Source organism: Drosophila novamexicana, unplaced genomic scaffold (assembly GCF_003285875.2).
Source record: "Drosophila novamexicana strain 15010-1031.04,08,12 unplaced genomic scaffold, DnovRS2.1 tig00000308-arrow-arrow-pilon, whole genome shotgun sequence".
In the NCBI taxonomy this organism is placed as follows: Eukaryota; Metazoa; Arthropoda; class Insecta; order Diptera; family Drosophilidae; genus Drosophila; species Drosophila novamexicana.
In genome coordinates, this window is record NW_020824799.1 from 746,008 (window position 1) to 759,140 (window position 13,133).

At 39.4% G+C, this 13,133-nt stretch overlaps 2 protein-coding genes across 4 annotated transcripts in view; one reads left to right on the forward strand and one right to left on the reverse strand.

Annotated features, from left to right (window-relative positions):
- LOC115759659 (dystrophin) overlaps positions 1–13,133 on the reverse strand; it is a 184,243-nt gene that overhangs the window by 139,350 nt on the left and 31,760 nt on the right. For 2 of the 3 annotated variants that reach the window (XM_030700653.1, XM_030700649.1), the window contains exons 6-13: positions 12,611–13,113; positions 12,035–12,122; positions 9,637–10,734; positions 9,315–9,556; positions 9,099–9,260; positions 8,867–9,026; positions 6,171–6,266; positions 5,976–6,090 (exon numbers count right to left, since the gene is read on the reverse strand). In XM_030700653.1, the coding sequence (XP_030556513.1) occupies positions 5,976–6,090; positions 6,171–6,266; positions 8,867–9,026; positions 9,099–9,260; positions 9,315–9,556; positions 9,637–10,734; positions 12,035–12,122; positions 12,611–13,113 (2,464 nt within the window). The remainder of the gene's footprint in view (positions 1–5,975; positions 6,091–6,170; positions 6,267–8,866; positions 9,027–9,098; positions 9,261–9,314; positions 9,557–9,636; positions 10,735–12,034; positions 12,123–12,610; positions 13,114–13,133) is intronic. The other variant, XM_030700654.1, reaches the window with a different exon arrangement.
- On the forward strand, positions 330–1,796 carry LOC115759662. The gene has a single exon (XM_030700658.1). It carries the CDS (start codon positions 505–507, stop codon positions 1,567–1,569), a length of 1,065 nt encoding a protein of 354 aa, XP_030556518.1. The 5' UTR covers positions 330–504; the 3' UTR covers positions 1,570–1,796.

A 13,133-nucleotide genomic window follows, 5' to 3' on the forward strand; every position in this document is an offset into this window, starting at 1 on the left:
AATTATTGAGACTTTCGAATTTAAATCATTTTGTGCTATTCTTCATATTTAATCACATGCACAAGGATTTTAAACGAGTTCAGTTACTTCCTTACCGCTGAACGTTTTGTTTTGAAATGTTTGCCCGCAGTCCTTAACAGCTGTTTGGCAAGTGGCAAAGCTAATTGGCAAAAGAAAAAGCTTTGGCCAGAGCTTAAAGCTAACAATGTGCTTTTAGTCGATGCCCACGGTTATGTGTTGGCACACAAACAGTTGTAGAGCATTTAGCTATCGCATGCTCACCGAATTCAAAATCAAAATGTAAGCAGTGCCGCGTAGGCACGGCAAGCAGTTTCAGATTCAGGTGAGCACGATATAAAAATAGGTGAAATTCAAGAACATATTCTAGAAACAGGAAAACAAACAACACATACAAGAAAACAACAATTAAAAAAAAAAAAACAAAAGCTGCTTGACACAGAAACGCCCACAAGACGGTTAATCGCGATTGCCATCCCTTTCACGATGGCGTCAACGGAAACTACAAAATCATCATTCCTGAGCAAAATAAAAAAAAGTCAATCGAGAAATCTGATATTCAAACCGCCTGACCAAATACCAATTGTAGACCGCGACTATGGCCTAATAAAGATAACTGCAGACAAGGCTTCGACCCCATACCCACGCATATCTAAGGGAATTGATATGCCGGCACTTACAGCGCGCCTTGAGGAGGAGCGAACAAGTAAAACCGAAAGGGCTCACTTGGAAAAAAGTGATTCTGCCATGAGTATCTTACGTTTTAGCAACACGTCACACAGGACACATGTAATGCATCCTGAGCAAATGCCCTCAGGCACTCCGCACCCTAACAAGGGCTTGGCCATAAATCCCAAGTTACTCAAAAGGCAGATCAGTACAATTGATTGGAATGCAGAACTCTCCCATCAATGGGCTAGCATTAGACGATTATCGGACATCCAGACGATGCTGACAGAAATGGAAACTGACAGGAAGTCAGTCAAGAACCTCCTGTCGGCTCGCTCTTCATGCTACAATCGCAATACCCTGCCCAGCTGTCTGCGAAAAAACTTCAGCAATAAATCTAGCATTACTGAGCACGAGCATAAGCGCAAAAAGGTCACCCTAATCAGTCCTCGGAGAAGCACGAGCAGCGAAGAGCGAGGCGAAAAAAAGACTTTGTTAATGGACGAGAAAAAAAGTGGCCAAGGCACAGTGACTAACTCCGGGCCCAGCAGCCATCCACTTAGCTTTAATGAACGTCGACAATTATTCTGTAAGGGCGAATTCACAATTGCCAAAAATGGAAAGAAGTTGAGCGAATATTTTATGTCAAATCCAGTTGATCAATCAGACATAGTTGACGGCACATTTTGCGAAGACCAGAGGGCGACAGATGCCATCGAAACGTTTATCCGAAAAGAAGGCTTCATAAAAGCACCCGCCGGTACACTAACCGGCAATACAAAAATCAAACTCAATGATTCAGCGTCACAAACTAGCTTTGGCAGCTCTCCATCATACTTATTGACAAGGAAATCAGGAAATCAGCCGAATAATTTTCATTGAACGCCCCTCTATGTCCAAAAGGAGATGGCATTTGACAAATAGCGAGAGTGCATACAGATTGCGACTGGAGCTCACTTGAACGCACTTTCGCTATTTTTCTAATGCAAACTTATTCATAACTGGAACCTGTTTGGATCGTCAATTGCGATTTGTATAAATTTCTGTCTACGTATTCACATTCAGCAATACGCCTGCTAATGGAAGTTCATGTAAATAAATCACAATTGATAAAACAAGAAGATATGGTTACCTTTCGCGGTGCCGATGTTTCTTTCTTATGCTCTAAAACAGTGGACAAACAATGGACAATACCTGTTATCTATTTATCTGGTTATCTGTCTATATGTATTTTTTAGCTTAGGCTGACTGTCTGAACAGTTACCAAGGCACAAAGGTTTGAGGCCAGACGGAAGACAAGATATTTTTTAAATTTAAGTTAGAAAATGTATTTTTCTAATAAATTCTAAGAGAAATGGCTTCTCTTTGCAGGTTGAGGCGAAACAGGGCCAATGTGTAAGATATGTTAAAATCTTAGTGAAGATGAAGACTGTGAATCGTTTTTTGCGTTTTTCCGAATGTAAGAGAAATATCTGCGTCTGTCGTGCAAAGCCGAATAAAGCCAGATAGTAGAAAAGCCGGATGAAACCTGGTAGTAATATACATAATCTAAATATTGCCTGACGTATCATTTAAAGCGCATAATTTCTATTTAAACTCTGATTTGAAATCAAGTTCGCCTTTTTGCCATTATTACTTATTCAGGAAGTCTATGGTTCAAATAACGATGTAGGTACATTTTCTGTTTGATTTTCAATTCTAACTAAATTCACACATGGAGGAAAGTACTTTATTACATCATATTACATTACATCTTATGAGCTAAATCATTTAGCAATAGAGAGGTCACAGTTCAGCAATAAAATGATTCTTCATAATTATTTTTCCCATTCCGATAGATTGCAAAGAATAAAAGGGTAGCCTTTGAAAGCTGTTCAAAAGCTCTACTCTGAACAGTTGGCACTGCAAGCAGTGTTAAACAATTTTATGTTATATTTGATTTCCCAACACAGCAAATAAGTTAATTCAAAAAAAAAAAAAAAAAAAAAGAAAAAACAAAATATTTGCTTACATATATATTTTGTTCTTTTGCTTGCATCAGTACGTATGTTGAACGTCATGTCAGCTACCCATTTAAGGTCACATCCCGCTGCGAGCTTGAAACCATCAATTAGGTCTATAACATCCTTGGCAAGGAGCCATCATGAGAAGCTCTTCTTCAGCAAATCGGACACATCAGCTCTGGCTTTTCGTGAATATGGTCTAATGCGGATAGCTTCCGTTAGGGTAACGACACCATTTCCACGAGTAACTCCGGCAGTGGATGCGGAGACGCTCCGCGAACGCCTTGCTAGTCAGCAAAACATAGAAACGGCGAGGGCAATCGAACAACGTGCTGAAATGTTCGAGACTCGGACAAGAAAAGACGATGCAGGAAGTATACAATTGGGCCCTCCGAATCTCAAAAAGGCCGTGAATCCCAAATCACTAATGAACAACCTAAAAGACAAACATGCCACGGACTGGCAGCCCCATCGAAAGTCATCGCACTTTAGGCCAAGCTCTAGAAAAGAGTCTTACTCTAACAGGAGTTCTATAAGCGAATATCTGTCGGTTGGCACACCGCATCCGAAAAAAAAAGTTGTTTTAAATCCCGTAAATCTGGTAAAGCGTTTGACCGAAGCTAACATCGAGCATACGATGAAGCGTGTAAAAAAAGTAGTTATTATCATTCCACAGCCAAGCATATTGCCCAAGGGAATGCAGGAGAACACGGAAGAATCAACAGCTCAGAAGGGCATAAGTTTTGAGGAACGAAGACGTTTATTTGATACTGCCGAATTCACAATAGCTAAGAACGGCAAAAAGATGTGCGAATTGCCATTGCCAAACCCCAATGCATCAATAGATATATCCGACTCGTTATATCATGTCGATGTACAGGCAAGGGATGAGATTGAAAATTATATCAAAATTCAAGGTTTAATTAAAACGTCCCCCAATACACTGGCGAGTGTGCCCCAGCCACAAAGAAACACGGCACCCGCCGCCATCAAATCGGAACGTACATCCGAAACGAGTCAGCGGAGCGGATCAATCATTTCAAAAAACTCAAATCGATCGTCGACTCTGTCTAGGCAAGTTAGTTTCGTCAAAAGATCGAAAACCCCAAGCTCAATATTAAGAAATGCGTTTCACTTTCAGAAAGTGGGCAGTCAACGAAGCATTGCATTCAATACTTAGCAAAAGTGCTTTCGAATTGAGACTTAATCCGATTCGAAGAGACTTTCGTTCAGTAACGAATGCAATGCCCATACAAATGTGGTATAATAAATTGGCTTATACATAAAACGTTTCTTATTGATTTTTAATTTCTGTTTCTTACAGTATTCCGAATTGGTCAGATGATATAGAATGGGAGGCATTGACGGGAATGAACAATTGAATACAGGGTTTTAGAATGAACAACTTTTGCGCTCAAAGATATATTGACACAACTCAATTAATACCTCAATGCTTAGCACATACATATGTGGCATATATCATAAAGCTTCAACAACAACTTTTTCTTCTAATATAGCTATACTTTTTTGCTCTATAGCAAGAATAGATCGATAAATGAGCAAACTCTGCTATCACGAGCTTCAAAATTCTTTCCACATATCCATAAGGATATTTGATCTTTCTTGATTATTGACCATTTCTTGTTTTAGTAAGCTGGGTGAATATTGAACAATCGGTCGAGAAATTAGTTATTATATGGTAAGCTTTTCAATTTTTCAAATGTTTGCAAGGGTATTTAATCTTCGGTGTGCTGCAAAAAGCCGTTGCATCTCAATAGCTCGACGATTCTTTCCACATAGTTGCAAAATGGTTTTAAATCGAACTACTATATCGTAGAAAAGCATTTCTAAGCGGCTAGGTTATTTAATATTATATATTTGAATTCTATTATTTAATAAATATTTGTAAAATTGCCCTGTTATTATTAAAGCGCTCCATTTAATATATATATTTGGCGATTTATGTTGAATTTTGAATATTTAAGCATAAATTTCAAAAGAGCAGTCCTGTGTAAGCCGGAACAGTCGTCGCTTCCGTCACAGTAAACCAACACACCCGACACATGTATCCCACATGCATACATTTGAAAATATCTATGTGCAATGTCAAAAGTGCTATTGACACGGCGCATTTGGATGCGAGCCCTTAACTGGTGCAAACAACAAAGTCAAAAGATGGAAAGCGGGGAAATGACCGGCAACGAGTAGAGAGATATTCCATTAAAATACCATAAAATGCAACGAAATATTGCCGGCTGCATGAAAATATGAAATTAAAAACTTCAAAAGCGTAAATGTGTAAAAAGAATTATCAAAAAAAAAAAAAAAAAGAAGAAAAATAATAAAAACGTACTGTGCGTGCTTATTCTCGCGTTTTCGCAAATGGCCATCGAATTCGATAAATTGTGTTTAAAACTTTTTTTTCCACATATTCAACGTTACGTTAATTCCCTGCGATCTGAGTTTCTGTAGCACAATTAAAATTTCTGAATATGAAAATGATAGGGCTTGCTGTAACCAATCAGAATAACGTTATTTAACGAAAATAATAAAATTCTACCAACAATATAGCTTCGGGGCTTCAGTTTTTATACCCTGGGTATAAGGGTATATATTTTTTGTGCAAAATCCACATGTATGTAACAGGCAGAAGGAAGCATCTCCGACCCCATAGAGTATATATATTCTTGATCAGCATCAATAGCCGAGTCGATCTAGCCACGTCCATCTGTCTCTCCGTCCGTATGTATGAACGCAAGGATATCACAATCTATAAGAGCTGAAATTTTAGCTGTAGGTCCTCCTAGTGTCTACGCAGATCGAGTTTGTTTCCGATAATCGATAACTTGCCCCGTTTCCAAGTAATCGATAAAAATCGATATAAGGTGGAGACACAAATTTTAGCTGCCAGCCTTCAGTCTGTTCTGAATATATGTCTATATATGCATGTATATAATGATTAAAATTCTTTTACTCTTGTGATACCTCTACGCCTATCCATATCGGTAAATATACCCAATTTGGTTGGTAGGCACTCAGTACAGTTTATACACATTACAGACTCTGAAAATATTATAAAGTTCAGCCTATACAACCGTCTGTTCAGCGCATTGAATTAAAAGTGCGCAATATAAAAACGGGGAAAACACTTTACTTTATGCAATCGTAACCAAGTGTATACAAGCTCTACAAGTCTTTCAACCACTGACCTTAAGGGGCCAAACAAAGCGCAATAAATAACCTTTGCAAATCGATTACCAAATAATAGGAGCTAAAATCACTTACCCTGTCGGCTGTTGGTGGAGCCGTTGCCGTTGCCGTTGCCAATTTGGTTGCCATTTTTCAGTTCCGTCAATGAGAGCTCTACACAATCGGCATGAGCAATCAAATTGTTTTTAGTCTGTAAAGGGAATGGAAAAAAAATGTGTGTAAGCGGGCAGTTTAAATGAAATCGTCGAGCGACGAGTGCGTTTTGAGAACCTTTTCAATTTCGTTCATCATGACGGGCGTAACCTTTGGCATTTGGGGATTCTTGCCAATGGCGCCGACAATCACCTGCAGATCGTCTCGGCGTTCCTGCAAGGAGTTCAACCATTAATAAATTTGAGCTGATTATCTGCTGTGGTGATGAAAAATTAGCAATAAATGCACGCTGAGCGCTTGAGCGGAAGAAGGAAACGGCACGCACTCTAGCAAAATGGACGCCGCTGGGAGGGCCAACGGTAAATGAATTTCAATTCCGGCTACAATCGAACAAGAGAGTCCCATGCAAGTATTCCCTGGGACAGCCAAGTACGTGAATCAATGCAATATGTGTGTCTGTGTGTGGGTAGTTGGGTGGTTGGATGGTTGGTACAGCTAGGTTGCTGGTTGTTTGTGGGTGGGTGACGTCTGTTTGTATACCGCACTGGCAGACTGTGTCAACCAGCAGAATTGCATCGGAGATTCTAGGGCAAACAATTTTGGCGCCAAGAGAATTTCGTACACGCTTTTTAATCAATCAAATTAATCACGAAATTAATTACTAGCGACGCGACCGTTGCGTGTTTGAGACGCGCACATACTGAATATACAAACGCCGCCGCCGGCAAAGGGAGAAAATTATAGTTGCTTGTTGAAATAACACTCTTCGAAATGCCTCACAATGTTTCTCTTTGCCAGACTCTTCATGTTTCTATTTTTAACTATATAGGTTTCTCACTTTCCTATTTGATTTCGTATTATTTTGTCATCGTTTGGGCCTGTATCAAAAACAAGAAAAAAACAAAAACTATACCAAACAAAAAGAAAAACAAAAATAAACAACCCATGTACGAATTGATTAATGATGGATTTTAGGGCATGTCATCGTCTAGGGATCGAAATTGTCGAATTGTGGCGATTTTGTATGGGCAGGAAATAAACACATTTGTCAAGCATTTTATTTCAAATTAAACAGAACAACCATAAATTTAATTAAGCCATACAAAGTACAAGTTTGTGTAACGAAAACAGACAAACTTTAGATTGTTGAATATTTAAAACAATTCTATTTTATAATATGTACTTTGCCCGGAAGAATATTTGCCAAGCAATTTATTTCAATTTAAAGAGGAAACCTGTAAATTCAATACAAAGTACTTGTTTGAATGTCGAATATTTATTGCAAGGCATATGACAGATATACTATAATAATAATATGTACTTTGCCCAGAAGAATATTTGTCAAGCAATTCATTTAAATTTAAACTAAGTACTATTTTGTACATCGCAAACAGGCAAAAATTAACGTTAGAGTGTCGAATATTTATTACAATGCATATGGCAGATATATGGTATTGTATAATATATGGACTCGGCCCAAGGCCTCTCGTCAATTTTCCTCCTTACTTTTTCAATGTGCACACGCCAAACACGACAATTATTCTTGAAGATATCTTCAAAAGCAATAAGTCTGTAATCTTAAAAGTTAATTTCGGACTGCTCAGCCATAGTTTATAAGTATATTAACCCGACTGTCAGATGTTTGTCCTGCCTAACTATAAAACTTACTAAGCTATAGAAAATATGATGTATTAAATCTGCGCGATTAGTTTATTTCATTGATCGCTTGTGGATTTACTTTTTCATTAATTAATTATTTATTTATATTTCATTTATTTTTAAAATATTTTTTAATCTCATATATAGTTCAAATTCCAGCAAGTGAGCTATTTCTGCAGTCACAATTGGTACGGAAATAGTTATGTTGCTTTGTGACCTAGATATTTATTTATGTACATATTTTTTAGAGACAATTCTTATTACGTTTCCTTTTTAAATAAAACATGACACTAGACACATTAAACAATCGATATGTTGACCTAACTACCTTTATAAGCTCACACAGTGCGGATCACAATTTAGCAGACTTTATCATGACAAAAATCTCTTAAGTACGCTCTTTGAATAATATCTTAGCTCTCCTCTAAATATGCATAGTTGTAACAGTTGTTGTTGCTGATGTTGTTGAATGTTGTTGGCGTACGACGCGATGTCTCGAGATGTCTGTGTAACTATGTCAAAACTTTTGGTTTATTTTGGGCATTCCTAATGGCAGCATTTAGTTTGCCTGTGCCTGTGCCGATGCTCTGAATTCTCAAGAGGCCAATTAACTTGTGGTTGGAATAAGAGCACAGAAAAAAAAAAAACGCAGACGCTTTCAAAGATGTCTAAATTAGTACGCAAAAAAATATAAAAATTTATAAATACCAAATATTGTGCTCGATTATAATAAAGAAAATTTAAAATTGTCTTGCTAAGGCAGAAAATACCCTATGCTCATTGCAATAAGCTCAAACGAAGGTGATTTTAATTTGTATAAAATTAATGAAATAGACTGTAATGCATCGAAAATTATGATTTTAAATTTTAAGATTTTCGCACTTCCAAGGCATCTACAACTGTCTTATCAACCCCTTCTAAAATGTGGCCTCATCTTTCAAGCAATGCAGAAAAGCGGATTGAGACAAGGATTCATACTTTTCCGCCTCCGCCTCTTTCTTAACAACTTTATAAAACTCCTGATGAAAAGAATTTTATGCAGAGGGGTATAATTATTCTGCCCAGTTTGACCATGGGCAATTAATTGTGTTTTGTTGCCAGATGTGGCAAATGTTGGACGAAAGCCAGCGTAAAATTAGCTTGGTCACACTTACGTTGATGTCCTCCATGCGTTTCTCGAGCTCAGTGCTGGACTTGACATTAACGGGCTTCTCGATGAGCACATTTATGCGACGTAAACCTTTTGTGACCAGCTCCTCAATATTAACGCTGTCCGGAGTGGAACGTGCTGCAGACGAGCCAGTTACTTTCGATCTGATAGTTGAGTGAAATAAATAAATGTATTAATAAAAGAAGACACTCCTCGGCAATCGCTAAGTTCTTTACTTGGCCTGTTGAACCTCGCGGAATTTTTCTCTAAGAATGATCTGGGTGCGCATGACCAGGCGCGAGATGCTGCCCTGTTTGCCGTGCGTTTCGAGCACCAAGGAATCGCCCTGTGAGATCAGAGTGGCCGCATCCGGCGCTATTAACATTCTGAGATCCTCACTACGAAATAATTACATTTTTAGTGTGAAATTCGTTGAAGTTTTGTATGCTTACGCCTCGCTTTCGTGACCCTGCTCGATCTTGACCTTGGTCAGCTCCAGCTTATAGATCATCTGCTTGGCCAACTTATTGAATTCCTGAACACGCTGCTCCAGATTAATGGGGCTGGTGCTGGGCTGTTCACTTGGCGGACTCTTAAGGGTCACATTCGAATCGTCCAGTGGCGAGGGCATTGAGTTAAGAACCTTGCTCAGGAACGAGTTCGGCTTCTTGGTGGAGGGCGTCTCAATTCGGCTCTGCGATGATCAATAGGGAAAGATATAGAAAGAGTCGTGGCAAAACAATTGAAATGATGGCCCAAGCTCTACCAAATTACCGTATCACTATCAGAGTCGAAGCTTGGTGTCATTTCCAGCGAAAAGCGCGGTATCTCCTCATCATCGGAGAACACAAGCGGCTCAATATCAAAACCTGCCTCCTTGTCGGCGCTATAGAAACTATTCCGAATGGGTGATTCTGGTTCCGTATCGGGTGTAATAGCCTCCATTTCTGGCTGCAGCTGACGCCAGCGTTTGGCTTTGGGTCGCTGTTCTTGTTCTGCTTTTGCAGTTTCACTTGACGCCGCGGCGCTTTGTGGCGCTTCATCCTCCTCGGAATCGCGCAGTATGTCACGCTCATGGGCAATCCGCTTGCGTTTCTCATCAAAGGATATACGCTGCTTTTCCACTCGCAGCAGAGGTGTGCTCGTGTTGCCCGCTGCAGGACGCAACAAGGATTCCGCATCATCCGCGTCGCCGTCGGCGTCTGCGTCAGTGCCATCGTCCAACTTGGCCACCGGGGAATCGCAGAGGGAACGTTTGCTCTTGCTGCGTCGCACCTCCTTGCCGTTGGCATCGATCCGCAATGAGGAGTCCGAGTCTTCGGACAGATCCACAATTTGCACGGTCTGCACATATTCGGGCAATAGGGGCTCCACGCTCTCCAAAATATTGACGGTGTCCACAATCTCGCCCTGCTGCGGCTCCAGCGCAATATTCTGAACAGACATTTTATCATTCTGAATGTTTTTCACTTTAATCTCAACCACCTGAGCTGGCGCTGCCGGCGCTTTGCGTTTATTTTTCGCTGGTCTTGCTTGTGCAGATGTTTCCGCCACCTTGCCCGGATTCAGCGATATCTGTGAGAAGAGTGTGCTGGATTCAGCCAGGCGAAACGTTTGAGGAGGAAGCAAATCGGGCAGCACCTGTTCACCACTGGATGATGTGAGCTTAGCATCCGCTGTTCGCACCTTCGGCGACTGCGCGTCGGTGGCACTTGTGTTGGGCGTACTGCCTTCGCCGGCCTGTGGCGTGCGTGCACGTCTTTGACGCACTGTATCGCTTACAACAACAATTTCCGTATCGTCATCGCTTGGCTTTGGCTTTTCAACTGTGGCAAGCGTCGTTGTCTCGTTGTAGCGCGCTTTCAACGTATCCTGTGCAAAGGATGCATAGTTTCATAGTGTTTAATAGAGCTCTAGTCAAATAAAACGCCTTAAAGCTACAGACGTTCAAGTTGTCAATCGCTCCCCATGAAGGGTATATTTCATAGGTTGCATTACATAGTAGTTTATGAAGGCCAAAAAGCATTTGCTGTACATAAGCGTTGGTGAAAGGATTAGCAGATACTTATGTATCTATGCTGTTGTTGGGATGTGTTGATTGGACAATTACGTTTGACGCAGCCGCAACCAAGTTGAACGTCATTTGTTTACTTTATTTATTTTTGTTTATTTTTATGAGGGGACAGTTACAAGAACTCCAAATAACGCAAAACAAAGAGATATTTTATATGTATATAATTGAAATTTGAAGCGTGAAAATGACACCAAATTAGACCTCGTAGAGCTAGTGATACGGTGATTCTGGTATATGGTGGTGGTTGTTTTGGGTGATGGTTGTTGGTATTTTTATCTGGTATTTGAATTGGTTCTTGATTAGCTTGGTGGACAGATTATTACGAATAATGTTTTATTATTATTATTTAAATGGATGGTATGTGAAATTGCAAATAAAAAAATCATGAATTTACACAAAATAAATAAGCATTACACATAATAAATAATAATGTACTTAGGTACATATACAATAATATATGCAAAGCACCTTTTGGTTAGAACATTATACAGATTTTACAATAATTTAATCAAATAAAAAAAACATAAATTATAATAACAGCTTAATTTAAAATTAGTATTTTCAACTTAATTTAAGGATTTTCTCTATAAATTGCACACTTAAAGCTTTGATCATAAATTGCATTCAATTCAATTCGATACGAATTCAAATCAACGGACTTATGCTTTTCCTGAACGAACGGCAAAGGAGAATAAGTACAAGTATCGGAAATTTGATTCCATTTCGGAGTGCAAGCTGATAGCAGAGCTGCCTTTGGCGCCAGAATCTCACTTGCTCGCGTTGCTTTGTGAGTTGTGTGTGTCTGTGTGTGTGAGTGAGTGTGTGAATGATTCGAATGAAAAACCAAAGGTGTTAAAATGGAAAACAACCAACAACCAAGAGGTATATGGAATGTGCAAACGATAAAAGAGTGCATGAAATGAAATCTCGAATTTATAAAGAAAATTGTGCAGTAAATTCAAATAAATTAACTCAAAAGACAGTGAAATAAACAGAAACCATTAGGATAATGTAATTAAATACAGATCATCCTTAAGAGCATTTGTAAAATTAGTACATCTATATAAATTCTTATATTGGCAAACGTTTTCTACGCACCACAACAATTGCAATGACTTGTTGCTGCAATTTTTCAATTTCCGGATTCGATGGCACATTTATCTCCTTCAGGTCATGCTCCATGGTTCTGCAAGAGTAAATCAATACAGAATAAGAAAAGTAAAACACTTAAGATGTCTTGAGGCACCTTGCATACAGATTGTCATAATTGATGATAAGGTATATAAATATTATATATACTATATTGTACGAGATATTGGACAAGCCAAACGCAAGAAAACTTTAATTTCCAAGCGATTAACAAAAGCTCAAATGCGTCTAAAGACAAACTCATCATCAGCATGTATTTAAACGAATCGAGAAGCTTGGCCAATAAATCAATGTACATACAGTTGGGCAACAAAATGTCAATATGTCAACAATTATAATAGGCTTAATATTCAGAGAACTGCATATGCATATTAACGTTTTATGGTATACTCTGCAAGCACATAAAGCGCAGCAGATATAATATGCACATGTCAAAGAGATTCTGCTGTTAAAAAGTCCGAGTATACATTTGCTTGCGACAGTTCTCTGATAACTATAATATATGAAACATTAAATGTCACAAACTTCAAAGTGTCCAGTGAAATGTTATCCAAATTCTGCAGCGTTGTTTTCATCTCGGTCAGCCGCTTGATAATGTCCGCACTGGTCAGTTTGTGGTAGGTGGCTTTGAGGCCATCGATGCGCTGGCGCGTCTCCTGCATGCAGCTTTTATCACAGGACTTGCTGTACTCGTTGTAGTGCTCCTCGCAGCGCTGCAGCACATCCTCGAACTCGAGAAGTATGGAGTTGCGATCGTGCAGCTCCTGTGGCGACTCGAAGCGCCTTATCAAGTCATCAGCCGAATCGAAGCACTGCTCCAGCTGCCTGGCCAGCTTGATTAGGCCCTCCAGAAAGGCCTTCGATTGGGTAACACTCTCGCCGAGCGTATTGTACAGATGCTTAAGTGCATCGATGCGTTGACTGAGCTGCTTGGGGCTCTTTGTATATTTATCCTCACAGACCCGTCGACCCGTCTTAATAGTGCTCTCAATCTGCGCTTTGATTTCGGAAAGTGTGCGATATATTTGCTGTGGAATTGTACATTATA